Source organism: Polypterus senegalus, chromosome 1, assembly GCF_016835505.1.
Source record: "Polypterus senegalus isolate Bchr_013 chromosome 1, ASM1683550v1, whole genome shotgun sequence".
Classification (NCBI taxonomy): Eukaryota; Metazoa; Chordata; class Cladistia; order Polypteriformes; family Polypteridae; genus Polypterus; species Polypterus senegalus.
Window position 1 is genome coordinate 204247024 of NC_053154.1, and position 15127 is coordinate 204262150.

The 15127-nt window shown below is 37.6% G+C and overlaps 1 protein-coding gene across 3 annotated transcripts in view; it reads right to left on the minus strand.

Moving 5' to 3' along the window:
- Window positions 1-15127, minus strand: part of smad10a (SMAD family member 10a) — a 138544-nt gene that overhangs the window by 34686 nt on the left and 88731 nt on the right. For all 3 annotated transcript variants that reach the window (XM_039767637.1, XM_039767631.1, XM_039767622.1), the window contains one exon: window positions 10878-10988. In XM_039767637.1, the coding sequence (XP_039623571.1) occupies window positions 10878-10988 (111 nt within the window). The remainder of the gene's footprint in view (window positions 1-10877; window positions 10989-15127) is intronic.

A 15127-nucleotide genomic window follows, 5' to 3' on the forward strand; every position in this document is an offset into this window, starting at 1 on the left:
TTTCTTTCAATCAGGTTTGTATTTGTAGGATGTGTTGTGTTCAAGTTACATTCCGTCAAGTTACATTCCGTGTTTGTCAATCGTTGTAAAGATGACAGGTTTCATTCATCGATTCGTTTCTTACTGCATCAATAAACAGCTCGTCTTCTTCTTTATCCGAGACCTGACACACTGCATGCACGGGTTTTTTACACTGTCTTCCTTTAGCGGGACATTGACTTTTTCCACCGTGTGCTTTGTTTCCACAGTAGCAGCATTTATGAATATGCTTGTATGTATCAGACGCTTCATATTTTTTGCTGCCTTTTCAATTGTGTAATTCGGTTTTGTTCAGCTCTTTGGAACTGTTGCTTTTATCTGTGCACGCGCCAGTTCACGTGAGCCGCTCGGTGTACATGCATCGAAGTTCCCAGCTGTGCTGGTGCCATCTCGTGCTATGTCCATGGCTGTATTTAATGTTACCTTAGTCCTGGCACTTAAAACTTCTCTCGCAGTTTCGCTGAGTTTGTGCCAAACACCACGCTGACCATCTCATCTTCCTCTGCATAAGCACAGTCCTTAACCCGTGAATATTTAGTGGGAGTTTGCTATTGGATTGCCGCTGACGGACGGCCTTATATGGGCAGGCACTAAATTACAAACGCCAGCGGCAGCCTGTCTATGAACTTAATTTAAAGTGTAGGTTTACATCGTGCTTTGTTTCCAAGTAGCAGAACTCATCAATATGGTTGTATATGTCACTCGCCGCTTCTTATTGTTTCGCTGCCTTCTCAATTATATAATGCATGTTTTCTTCAGTGCTTTTGGAGGTCTTCCTGATTTTCTATGTACTGCGTGATTACGTGGAGGCGTGATGATGTCACACTAAACTCCCCCACGGTGTTCAAGCTCATCTCCATTACAGTAAATGGAGAAAAACAGCTTCCAGTTATGACCATTACGCGTAGAATTTCGAAATGAAACCTGCCCAACTTTTGTAAGGAAGCTGTAAGGAATGAACCTGCCAAATTTCAGCCTTCCACCCACACGGGAAGTTGGAGAATTAGTGATGAGTGAGTGAGTGAGTGAGTGAGTGAGTGAGTGAGTGAGGGCTTTGCCTTTTATTAGTATAGATATATATATATATATATATATATATATATATATATATATATATATATATATATACACACATATCTACATATATACAGATACACATTTACATACACCTATATCTATTTATCTATATCTATCTATATCTATCTATATATGTATATCTATATCTATCTATATATGTATATCTATATCTATCTATAGATATATATATCTCTATCTATATCTCTCTATATATATATATATATCTCTCTATATATATATATATATCTCTCTATATATATATATATATATATATATATATACACACACACACACACACATATCTCCTTTGGGGTGCGAGGAGCTGTTGCTGGGGGTGCCAGAATCCACTGAGGAAGAAAAATTTAAAACATTATTTGTACAGAATCTTAATTTATCTATCCATTCCTAAATAATTAAATGGGCAGGCTATTTCGTATCAGTGCAATATGCTGCTTGTTAAAACGGATGACTCGTAATCTTACGTGCACTTAGTGCTGCGTGGGTATTATGAACTATCATATTTGTTCAAGTTCTATTTAAATTTTAAATATAAGTAATTTTTATTTGGTTGACAGAAATATGTTTAGTAGGAATGAAAGTTAAATTTAATCATCATTGCATAAATTTTTCTTCACCATAGAAATTTAAAGACTAAATCCAACTTCCATTCCTACCAAAGATATTTCTGGCACTAAATAGAACCTACTGTAGTATATCCAAATTGAGCTATTGAGCTGTCGCCTGCCTGCCTGCGCCACCCTCGATTCGCTCTTACATTTTTTCCGCTCATTTAATCTTGGCTAGTCGGAAATATTATAACATGGAAGGAGGATTACACCGAGTATGGCTTTACCAAAACAATCATTGATGTCGAATAAAGTATCTATGATTCCTAAAGCTTAAATTGGTGATCTGGTTTTCTGCGTTAACCTAATATTTTTTCAAACAGGGGTTGTGAGAGTAAAATGAATCATTAAGCGCTGATATATATATATTGAATATATTGAAATAGTTTTACTATCAAATAATGCAAACAGTACGCGGCACGTGCTTCGCCCTAATTCTGGGATCATCAGGCAGTACACACGCACTGCACCCACTCTCGCGAATCGAACCCAAGACGCCAGCGCTAAAGGTGAAGCCTCTCATGTTGCGCTATGGTGTGTGGGTCGCTTATTTGACAGTATTGTAGATCGGGTGTATATATATATATATATATATATATATATATATATATATATATAACTTTTGAAAATGCAACGTATAGTTTTGTCCAGGAGGAAAGCAATGTTGCCTCAAATCAATGGCAACCTTTTGTAGGGTGTGTCCCTGAGACTTATTAATTGTCATCGCGAAGCAGAGCCTTACTGGAAATTTGAGGCATTTCAATTCAAATGGGAGATCAGAGGGTATAACGGTGATGCCAGGAATACATTCAGAGTGTGGCGCTCTGCTTTTTCTGTGTAGCTGCCTTCACACAGCCTCTCCGATGCTTTATAAACGAACGCCATAGAAAGCCATCACCTTGTAAATTGTGTAATGCGTTTTTTGAACAGGTTTGATGCATGGAAGTGATCACTGTCATGCACTGCGCTCAGTAAGTTCCCGTGAGCTGCTATCTTGTGTGATGTTGCGATGTCTACTTAATTTAACGTTATCTAAGACCCGGTACTTAAAAGTTTCTGGCTGCACTCCGGTTGTAATATGACGAAGCTGCGCGAGCTCACTTTTGAGAATGCAAGTATAGTTGTCCATGAGAAAAGCAATCTTGCCTGAAATCAATGGCATCGTTTTGTAGGGTCTGTCCTTGAGACTTATTACTTGTCATCGCAACAGCTGAGCCTTACAGGAAATTGGAGGTATCTGAATTGAAATGGGAGATTAGAGGGTATAAAGGGGGCGCGAGGAATACATTGAGTGTGGAGAAACTCTAGAGACAGCGTGTGTATTAACTTGTGGATTTTTCTGTGAGTATTTGGTGGGAGTGTGATGAAGTTGCTTCAGAAGACGCCGTTAGCCGCGGAGCTCAGCTAAGAGCGAAATGAGGTAAATGGGAGGGGATATGATGACGTGACTCCCCCAACCGTGTTAACTGTTAATCCCCCACAAACACAGTCTCTCGGAATTTGCATAAGCACACCCCTTCACCTGCAATTTTAACTTAGTTACAAAGTGATCAAAACTCTCATTTATATCCTGCGTCCTCTCATTAAACTTGTATCTCGCATACCCGTGGGCATGAGAAACACCAGCGGCACCCTGTCTATTAACTTAATTTAAAGTTTAGGTTTACACCTTTCTTTCCGAAGTAGCAGCACTCATTAATATGGTAGTATATGTCACTCGCTCGCTTCTTATTGTTTCGCTGCCTTCTCAATTATATAATGCATGTTTTTATAATGCATGTTTTCTTCAGCACGTTTTGGAGCTCTTCCTGGTTTTCTACGTAGTGCGTTGACAGTCAGTTCACGTGATTACGTAGGAGGCGTGATGATGTCACACGAAACTCCGCCCCCCACGGAACTGGCTGAACTCCATTACAGTAAATGGAGAAAAGTACCTTCCAGTTATGACCATTACGCGTAGAATTTCGAAATGAAACCTGCCCAACTTTTGTAAGGAAGCTGTAAGGAATGAGCCTGCCAAATTTCAGCCTTCCACCCACACGGGAAGTTGGAGAATTAGTGATGAGTCAGTCAGTCAGTGAGTGAGTCAGTGAGGGCTTTGCCTTTTATTAGTATAGATTAGATCAGGCCAGGTTTTGAAAAAGTTCTGCACAGATCCTATAACTGAGAATTTGATTTTTTCCAATTTCAAATAGTATAAAACATCAGTTACCCACTGACTTAGAATAGGAGAGTTAGAATTCTTCCAGTTGAGCAAGATAAGTCTACGTGCCAATAGTGTAGTGAAGGCAATTACAGTTTGTTTCTCTTTCTCCACTTTAAACCCATCTGGAAGTACACCAAACACAGCTGTTAGCAGATTAGAAGGGATTGTGACACCAAGGCTGTCTGAAAGGTATTTAAAGATATTAGTCCAGAATGATGTTAATTTGGTGCACGTCCAAAACATGTGGCCCAGTGAGGCCAGAACTTGATTGCAGCAGGTTTGCAGGTTGGATCTTGCCCTGAAAATATTTTGGACAATTTTAAATAAGAGAGATGCGCTCGATATATAATTTTGAGTTGAATAATTCATTGCTTTGCGCATATGGAGCTCAAGTGAATTCTGTGCATTGCTACTTTCCACTCCTTTTCTGAGATGTTGAGTGAGAAACCCTTTTCCCATTGTACTCTTCGATCTTTGAAAGGGAGGGACTGTAAAAAGGCTTTATATATTATGGAGGTGCTGTCTGAGTCCTCAAGACTGAGCAATATTTTTTCCAGCGTAGTACTAGGTGGGAGGTGAGGAAAACTGGGCAAGTTCTGGTTAACAAAGGTTCTAATTTGAAGGTAGTGAAAGAAATGTGTTGCTGGAAAGTTACATTTAGAGTGTAATTGTTTGTAAGATGCAAAAATGTTGTTTATGTACAGATATCTAAGTGATTTAGTCCCAAATGTTCTCCAGACATTAAAAACTGTGTACGCTTGAGAAGGTAGAAAAAGGTGGTTCTCGTGCAGAGGTGCCACAGATAAAAGCTTCTCTATCTTAAAAATACAACATTGGTTCCATATTCTGAGTGAGTGAAGCACATTTGGGTTGTTAGTATGTTGGTGATAACTTGTATTAAGGAATATAAAGAAGTACTGCAGGATTTTATTTCTATTGCGGACCAAGCCTGTTCATTTATTTGTGTCCATGTCCATGTTTTTATAGCTTGTATATTTGCTGCCCAGTAATAAAACTGAAAGTTAGGTACAGCCATGCTGCCTTCCGCCTTAGGTCTTTGTAGGGTCGCCCTTTGGATACGTGAATATTTAGAATTCCAAATAAATGAGGTTATGGTTGAATCTAATTTCTTAAAAAAAGATCTATTAATGTATATTGGAATGTTTAGAAATAAAAAGAGAAGCTTAGGAAGGATATTCATGTTAACAATATTAATTCTTCCAGCTAAAGTGAGATGAAGGGTTGACCATCTATGCAAGTCTTGCTTAATTTTTTCCATACAGACGGCAAAATTTTGTTGATAAAAATTTTTTTTTTCTTGTGATGTTTATCCCTAGGTATTTAAACTGATCTGCGATGATAAAAGGGAAGGTGTACAATCTAATATTGTAGGCTTGAGAATTCACTGGGAAGAGCACACTTTTATTCAAATTGATTCTGAGACCAGAAATCTTTTGAAACTCTATTAGTGCTGTTAGGACCACAGGCACAGTATTTTGTGGATCTGATATATATGGCATCATATCATCTGCATATAGAGAAACTTTCTGTTCCAGTCCTTCTCTGATAATCCCCTTTATCTCATAAGTATTTCGACAGTGAATTGCCAGTGGCTCAATGGCGATCGCAAAAAGCAGTGGTGACAAGGGGCATCCTTGTCTGGTATCACATTCTAGTTTAAAGTACTCTGTATTAATGTTGTTAATACAAACTGAAGCTATTGGATTAGTATACAGTAGTTTGATCCATGCACAAATGTTCGGGCCAAACCCAAATTTCAACAACGTAGTGAAGAGGTAGTTCCATTGGACCATATCAAATGCTATTTCTGCAACCAAAAATAATAATATTTCCAGGGTGTTTGACTTTGTGGGAGAATATATTACATTAAACAGCCGTCGAAGATTGGAAGCTAAGTTTCCGCCTTTAATAAATTTAGTTTGACCTTGTGATATTACTGAAGGCAGCACATTCTCCATCTTTCTAGTTAGGACTTTGGAGAGTATCTTAACATCATTATTCAGAAGTAAAATTAGTCTATATGATGCACATTGTAATAAGTCCTTGTTTTGTTTAGGAAAGACGGTAATTAATGTTTGGTTGAAAAGTTTGAGGTACAATTTTATTTTCTCTAGCTTCTGTAAATGTTGCTAATAGAAGGGGAGCTAGCAGAGTTGAAAATTTCTTATAAAATTCGGCAGGGTAGCCATCGGGGCCTGCTGCTTCCCCACTCTGAAGTGAGCTTATAGCATCTAGTAATTCTGATAGTGTCAAAGGTTTATCCAATTCCTCTGCACTAAGAATATCTATTTCTGGTATCTGTAATGCATCCAGAAATGTATTAGATTGTGTCTTGTCTTCTTTAAACTCAGCAGAATATAAGGATTTATAGTAGTCTCTAAATGTGTGCATTATATTTTTATGGTAAATGATTTTGTCTCTGCTTGTGTTGGTGATTGCTGGGATTGCATTGTGAACTTCTTGCTTGTGGATTTGTTAAGCTAAGATCTTATTAGCTTTCTCTCCATGTTCATAATAATGATGTCTTGATTTAAATGAGTTGTTCAGTTTCTTTAGTTGTTAAGAGGTTGAGTTCTGAATGCAGAGACTTCCTTTTCCTGTGAAGTGCCTCACTTGGACACCTGGCATGTTCTTGGTCTATTCTAATAATTTTGCTGACTACCTCTGACACCTTCTTGGTTTCCAATTTATTTATGTGAGAAAGATATGAGATACAGTAAAACCTTGGATTGCGAATAACTTGGTCTGCGAGTGTTTTGCAAGATGACCTAAAATTTTTAACAAATTTTAACTTGATAAACAAGCGAGGTCTTGCAATATGAGTAGTACATATACGCTTTGTCTGCTGAACGTCACGAGATCACAACTGAGCTGATGGTTCTCTCTCTCACGCTGAGGACTGTGGATAGTCATCTCCCATTCTTGGTCTCAGTCGGCATGCCTCACTCGCATAGTCAACATCTGTACAAGCTTATACTGTTTACTATAGCATTGTGACTAAGTGTGTGTGTGTTGTAACGTACGAGTCCCTGTCTTTCACCTCAAAAAACGAAGCTGAGTCTCAGTACTTTAGCAACACCAGCTTTATTCAGCTTGAAACAGGAACAGCATGGTCATTTATTGCAGTAGGATCTGCCACTCTCCTATACACAGACACAGCAGTCAGGCAGGGTCATGGCCAGGTTAGTGGCCAAGTAATACTGCGCCCTGCGCATTTATAATGTTCCTTGTATCAACTATCAACGGCAGGTGCTTATAAAACGTCTGCAATCTTTTTGGATTCACTTTTACGGCATACTGCTACAACGTTTGGACCCTGCGGTTGCTTAGGGACTCTCTTACGTGTGTCATCCTGTTGGGTGGAATCCCAAAAGAGTTTAGAAACCTTACAGTACGTAAAGCATTTTTCTATTTTGTGTCCAAGTATTGTGAATCTTCAGGCAAAAGTAACTGTAATTGGATAGGTTCCTTGTTAAAGTCGCAAAAGAAGAAGATTCCAGTAATCCACCAGATGGCAGGGATTCTGTTAGTTAGATTGAAAGTCATCCTACACAATAACCCTCCTCTCTCTTGTCTCCCTCACACCAGCCATGATTCTTTTCAAAGGTAAAGTGCAGGTTAATTTGTTTAATGTATTTTTACTTTATATTTTGTATTAATCATTTTTATATGAATAGTTTTGGGTTGTGGAATGAATCCTCTGAGTTTCCATTATTTCTTATGGGGAAATTTGCTTTGATATACGAGTGTTTTGGATTACAAGCACATTTCCGGAATTAATTATGCTCGCTATCCAAGGTTACACTGTAATCAGTCCTCTTAAGAAGGCCTTCAGGGTTTCCCAGAGAATTCCTGCAGAAACCTCTGAGGATGTATTTGTCTCTAAAAAAATACTGATTTGCTTGGATATAAATTCTGTACAGTTCTCGTCTGCTAATAAAAGTGGATTAAGATGCCATCTGCAAAATGAGTATGTGGGGCATAATGATTTTAGCTCCAAAAATTAAAGGGGCATGGTCAGAAATAACAATAGCGTCGTACTTACAAGATTTAATTGTAGGCAAGAAATTGTTATCTACAAAGAAATAATCAATTCTTGAGTAGCAAAGATGCATTGATGAGTAGAAGTAATATGCTCTTGAGTTTGGGTTTAGAAATCTCCAGGGGTCTGATAAATTGTGGCCAGTTACAAATTGTGTAATTGTCTTTGCAGTGTTAGATGTCATCACCCCTGTGGCAGGAGACCAATCTATGTCTGGATTTAAAACATAATTAAAGTCCCCAGCCATTATAACTTAATGAGTGTTCACATTGGGAATGGATGCAAATACATTTTGCATGAATTTCCTATAATCGACATTGGGTGCATAAATATTTATCAAAATCACTTTATAGTTATATAAATTACCTATGACAATCAAATATCTCTGTTCAGGATCAGATACTACTTTTGACACTACAAATGAAAATGTTCTATGTATAAGAATTCCCACACCTCTAATTTTCTTTGTAAAGCTGGGATGGAACATTTGGCCAGTCCAGTCTTTGTGCAGCCAAAACTGATCCTTGCTTAATAACTGGGTCTACTGTAAAAATACTATTTTAGCATTTAGACCTGTTAGGTGAGAAAATACTTTCTTTCTCTTTAATTCATGATTCAAGCCTTTAACATTCCAGCTCACAAAGTTAACTGCTCACATTGCTTCTGAACTTTTGTTGTCATTTTGTAATCTTAACTGAAAATAAGGTAGCTTTGACCTTAATTTCCAATTTTCCCAGGAGTTATTGCCATGAAGCCTATTGTTACGTTGGCACATATATTTATGAGGATTAAAAGTATATATTAAAGATAGCTTGCTCTCTTTCTCCTCCCCTCCCCCCTCCCATTTTGCCTTCCAACTCAAGCCTGGACCACACTTCACAAAGTCCCAGTCCTCTGACATACCTAGAGACAGAGCACGTCTAAAACAAAACCAGCCCCCCAGTAGCGGCGTATGAGGAATAAAATTGTGATATCTATTGCCAATACAGTCCAATTACTATTAGCAAAAAATATAATCAACAATCTTGAGATAGTAAGATATTAAACCCAGGGAATGGTGTTAAAACGTGGCCCTGACAGGATGCAACTCACGACTGTATTTCAAAAAAGTGTCGGGATCAGTTTTTTTTAACTCTTTATCTGCTTCCTCCGTAGAGTTAAAGATGTAATGCTTGTCTTGAATATCCACTTTCAGTTTGGCAGGGTACAAGAGACTTTATCTGATCTCAGCTTTCCGTAAGCGCTGTTTAATGTTGTAAACAGCATGTTTAGCAGCTGTTAAAGATGAGAAATCCAGGAGCATATGAATGTGGCTATTTTCAAATATAATATCGTTTCTGTCTGAGAAGTGACATTATGCGCAATTTAAATTGTAAATTTTCAAAGTGCGCAATAAGACTCCTGGTTTAGAGGTGTTTGATCCCTGTATGCGGTAAGCTGCTGCTATACGGTGTCTGATTTAAAGTCCTCTTCCATTATTTTAGAGAATAGTTCAGCTATGAATTTCACTGGGGTTGGACTTTCACGATTCTCTGGGAGACCTCTTTTTATTTAAGACCTGGGAGCACTTCCAGTGCCAGGGCACTGCCTGCAGGAAGCACTTCCAGATCATTCAGAAGTCTGACAAAGTAAGGATTGCTAATCCCTGCAGCACCCCCTGGTAGCACCCACAGAACCATACAGGGCTGCCCCATGGGACTACAGCTCCTAGCATGCCCTTCAGGTATCTGTGTGGGTATTCAAACCTAGGGAAGCTGCCAGCTATCGTGCTGGAAGGGTAAATAGTCTACACAGGTTATCTCCCCTGTCCCCTCTTTATATTGGTCTCCCTGCCGTGTAAAAATCTTCAGTCCATCCTTGCCAAGACACCAAGCTAACCACTTGTAGACTGACATCTTTTGTTGATTTTCTGGCAAGGGCAGGGAATGTTCTGCCCTTCTTCCTACCCATTAACTACCCTGGTCACCAAGCCAGGTAAGGGACTGGGACTCATTCTAACAGGAACACAAGCCGATGTGTATTGTCCATCACAGCACTCTTCATTTGCAAATGATTAATTGTGGCCTTGCAAGATAAATCTTGTTTTCTGATGTGAACAATTTGAAAAGTGACCATATGCTGTATATTCAGTGGACCTATGTTCAATAAATGCTTATAGCCCAACACTGTGAAAATGTTTGTTGTGAGGATAAATGACAACCATCCCCCAGGACCACAGACCACAGCCAGATCTGATTTTCTCACTAAAGTGATACATACAGTAGCTGTATTACAAAGTTAAAAGGTAAACCTTCCCCTTCTCTTTACTTGAACAACACTCTATTGAACAGTTGACTGAATCATAGTTGCTGTAAATGGAGAACCTACATTCACTTACAGCATTATGGACATTTGTAAGACTAACATGCTATCAGTATGGATGTAGCACGCTTGTACAATAGGTTACACAGTGGATAAGTCAATTGAACTTTTCATAAGATTATTTCTAAGAATCAACAACTTTATTCAAAAATAAATTAAGAGAAATTGGTTTTGTTTCACTTTACATATACCTGATGAAATATATCATTTTGTTTATAAAAAGCAGTAGAATATTTAAGAAAGATATAGTCTCACAGAATCTTGTAAAAGAAAATCAAAAGACATCGACATACACAATTTAATGTGTTACTCATTCTAATATAAAGAAATCAATAACTATCACTAAATAAAACTATTTGGAACAGCTTGAAAAAGTAATATGTTAACATGCATGGCTTCCTCAGGAGATATTCAATGGTCTAATAACACCTCAGTGAAATAACAGAAGGAATTATAGAAAGAAAATAAGCACTAATATCTTAGCCCCTAAAATGGCCCTACTTACAGAAGTGGTTTGAAAGATGCAGAGGTGGCTGCTGATGACCTCTTCCATTCTGCTGAGGTCCAACTGGGGTGTAGGCAGTTGTGCTGCTGCCTGTCCAGGTAGGTGTGTTATCTGCAGATTAGGAGTTAGAAAGGTGTGAGTTATATGCTCTGTATAAGTATTGTGAATTACACCATATAAAATAAAAACTGAAAATTACATTTGTATCAAACAAAAATAGATACATGTTATTTACAGTACATGTATTGAAAGATCCTTTTCCTTAAAACAGCACATATTTCATGTCCATCTTACTTAGGATCTGTTCAGTTCAGCTCAGTGGTCAATCATGCTGTTCTACAGCACAAGAGTTCTGAGATTTTAAACCCCCGCAACCCCCCAGCCCATGACATGATGGGAGTGAATATGAGTCCTTTTTTGATGGATTTGTACCTTCAGCAGAAGTGTGTTTGATGCTACTAGGACAGAGAGGAGCTCCTATGATTCTGAAAAGTTTTTTATGGGTTTGATAAAGGATGGATGTAAAGCTTCAGAAATAAGAAAATAAATATACAACTGTGATGTTTTTTACTAGCAGTTCACATTTAAAGATTGCTAGCATGACGAAAACTCATCTGGTGTGGTAGCAAGTGACCACCCTACACTTACAAAGTTTTGAAACCATTCATTCTCTTCACAAGAGCTTACACAAGTGTGCTCTACCATCGTATCTGAAAGTAAGTCAAAATTCTTTAAGAATGTACAACAGATTCAATTGAATATTCTTATGATAATACCCTACCACTCATGGTGCTGCCACACATAATTCTTCAAAACATGAAAACGGAAGAATGGGGACGATACTTAAAGAAAACTTAAATAAATCCCCTCTAATACTTATTATCATTCTAACTTAAAACATACTTTGAACACAAAAATTATGATCACACAAAGGAAATTACCCAATCACTTTTTCTTATTATTATTTTTATTAATTAAATTGCAATCCATACAAATCAATCAAGTTTTTACAAAAAGAAAAATTGAGTTAAGGACAAATCGATCCCCACCCCTGACAGAGCAGGCAAGGCAAACAGCGTGAAATTTAAGGCTTGTAAACATACCTAAATTAATACATTCTCTGTGCTTTATGAGCTTATTTTAAAATATTACTGATTAGATCCTGCCATGTTTTGAAAAAAGTCTGTACAGATCCTCTGAGTATTTGATTTTTTTCCAATTTCAAATAGTATAACACATCAGTTTCCCACTCACTTAAAAGAGGAGAGCTTGGGTTCTTCCAGTTTATCAGAATAAGTCTGCGTGCCAAAAGTGTAGTGAATGCAATCACAATTTGTTTGACTTTCAACATTTTGGAGAATTTTAGACGATACAGATGTGCTCGATATATAATTTTGAGTTGTATAATTGTATGCTTTGCGCATATGGAGCTCGAGTGAATTCTCTGCATTGCTACTTTCCACTCCTTTTCTGATATATTAATTGAGAAATCTTTTTCCCAGTGTCCTCTTGGATCTTTGAAAGGGAGGGATTGTAAAATGATTTTATATATTGTAGAGATGGTGTTTAAGTCCTTGAGATTGAGCAATATTTTTTCCAGCATGGATGAGGGTGTAAGATGAGGAAAATCGGGAAGGTTCTGTTTAACAAAGTTCCTGATTTGAAGATAGTGAAAGAAATGTGTAGCTGGAATGTGAAAGACGTTATCTATATAAAGATCTCTAAGCAAGTTAATTCCAATTTTTTTCCAGATATTAAAAACTGCATATGTTTGTGAAGGTTGAAAGAGGTGGTTCTCTTGCAGAGGTGCCACAGATGGAAGCTTCTCCGTCTTAAAATGCTTTCTACATTGGTTCCAGATTCTAAGTGAGTGGAGCACAATTGGGTTATTAGTATATTGCCGATAACGTGTGTTTATTGGAGCACAGAGCAGGGAATACAAAGAAGTACTGCAGGATTTTACTTCTATTGTGGACCAAGCCTGTGTATGTTCTTCTATTTGTGTCCAGGTTCTTATCGCCTGTATATTTGCTGCCCAGTAATAAAACTGGAAGTTAGGTAGAGCCATGCTGCCTTCTGCCTTTTGTCTTTGTAGGGTCGCTCTTTTGATGCGTGGATGTTTTGAATTCCAAATAAATGAGGTTATTGTTGAATCTAATTGCTTAAAGAATGATTTATTAATGTATATTGGAATGTTTTGAAATAAAAAAAGGAGCTTAGGAAGAATATTCATCTTAACAGTGTTAATTCTTCCAGCTAGTGTGAGATGAAGGGTTGACCATCTATGCAAGTCTTGTTTAATTTTTTCCATGCAGACGCAAATTTTGTTGATAAAGAGCTTTATGTTTACTTGTGATGTTTACCCCTAGGTATTTAAACTGTTCTGCAATGATAAAAGGTAGGGTATATAATCTAATATTATATGCTTGAGAATTCACTGGAAAGAGTACACTTTTATTCAGATTAATTCCAAGACCAGAGATCTTTTGAAATTCTGTGAGTGCTGTTTTCTGGGTCCGATATATACAGTACCATATCATCTGCATATAATGAAATTTTCTGTTCCAGTCCTTCTCTGATAATCCCCTTTATCTGATCAGTATTTCGACAATGTATTGCCAGTGGTTCAATGGCAATTGCAAACAGCAGTGACAAGGGCATCCTTGTCTAGTACCACGCTCTAGTTTAAAGTAGTCTGAGCAAATGTTCTTGTTGATGCAAACTGAAGCTTCTGGGTTAGTATACAGTAATTTAATCCATGCACAAATGTTGGGCCAAACCCAAACTTCTCCAATGTAGTAAAAGGTATTTCCATTCAATCATGTCAAATGCTTTTTCTGCATCCAATGATAATATTTCTGGGGTGTTTGATTTAGTTAGTGAGTATATTACATCAGGCATCGAAGATTTGAGGATAAGTGTCGGCCCCAAATAAATCCAGTTTGGTCTTGTGATATTACCGAGGGAGCACTTTCTCCATCCTTCTAGCTATGATTTTAGAGAGTATTTTAACGTCATTATTCAAAAGTGAAATTGGTCTGTATGATGCACATTGTAATAAGTCCTTATGTTGTTCTGGAAAAACAGTGATTAGTGCTTGGCTAAAGGTTTGAGGAAGAGATTGGTTATCTCTGGCTTCTGTAAATGTTGCTAATAGGAGGGGAGCTAGATGAGCGGAGAATTTCTTGTAAAATTCTGCAGGGTAGCCATCAGGGCCTGCTGCTTTCCCTCCTTGGAGTGACTTTATAACATCTATTAATTCTGATAACGCCAGAGGTTTATCAAGTTCCTCCCCACTAAAAGTGTCTATTTGTGGTATTTGTAATGTATCCAGAAATGCATTAGATTGTGTATTGTCTTCTTTAAACTCAGTAGTATATAGGGATTTATAGTAGTCTCTGAAAGTGTGCATTATATTTTTGTGGTCGACGATTTTATCTCTGTTCGCGTTGGTGATTACTGAGATTGCGTTGCGCATTTCTTGCTTGTGAATTTGTTGAGCTAAAAGCTTATTAGCTTTCTCTCCATGTTCATAGCAATGATGTCTGGATTTATAAATTAGTTGTTCAGTTTCTTTAGTTGTCAAGAGGTTTAGTTCTGAATGTCTCGCTTGGTAGTCTGGCATGTTCGTCATCTATTCTAGTAATTTCGCTTTTTATCTCTGCTACTTTCTTGGCTTCTAATTTATTTCTGTGGGAAAGATATGAGATAATCTGTCCTCTTAAGAAGGCCTTAAGAGTTTCCCAGAGTATTCTTGCAGAGATCTCTGAGGATGTATTTGTCTCTAGAAAGAATTTGATTTGTTTGGATATAAATTATGTACAATTCTTGTCTGCTAATAGAAGCGAGTTGAGATGCCATCTGCGGGGTGAGTGTATGGGGCTTAGTAATTTTAGCTCCAAGATCATAGGTGCATGGTCAGAAATAACAACAGCATCGCATTTGCAAGATTTAATCATAGGCAAGAAGTTATCGTCTATAAAGAAGTAATCAATCCTTGAGTAGCAATGATGTACTGGTGAGTAGAAAGAATATGTTCTTGAGTTTGGGTTTAAAATCCTCCAGGGGTCTGATAAATTGTGATCAGTTATAAACTTTGTAATTATCTTTGCGGTGTTAGATGCCGTTCCCCCTGTGGAAAAAAAAGTCCTATCTAAGTGGATTTAAAACACAATTAAAGTCCCCAGCCATTATAATTTTATGAGTGTTCAGATTGGGAATGGATGCAAATAAATTTTGTATAAATTCCT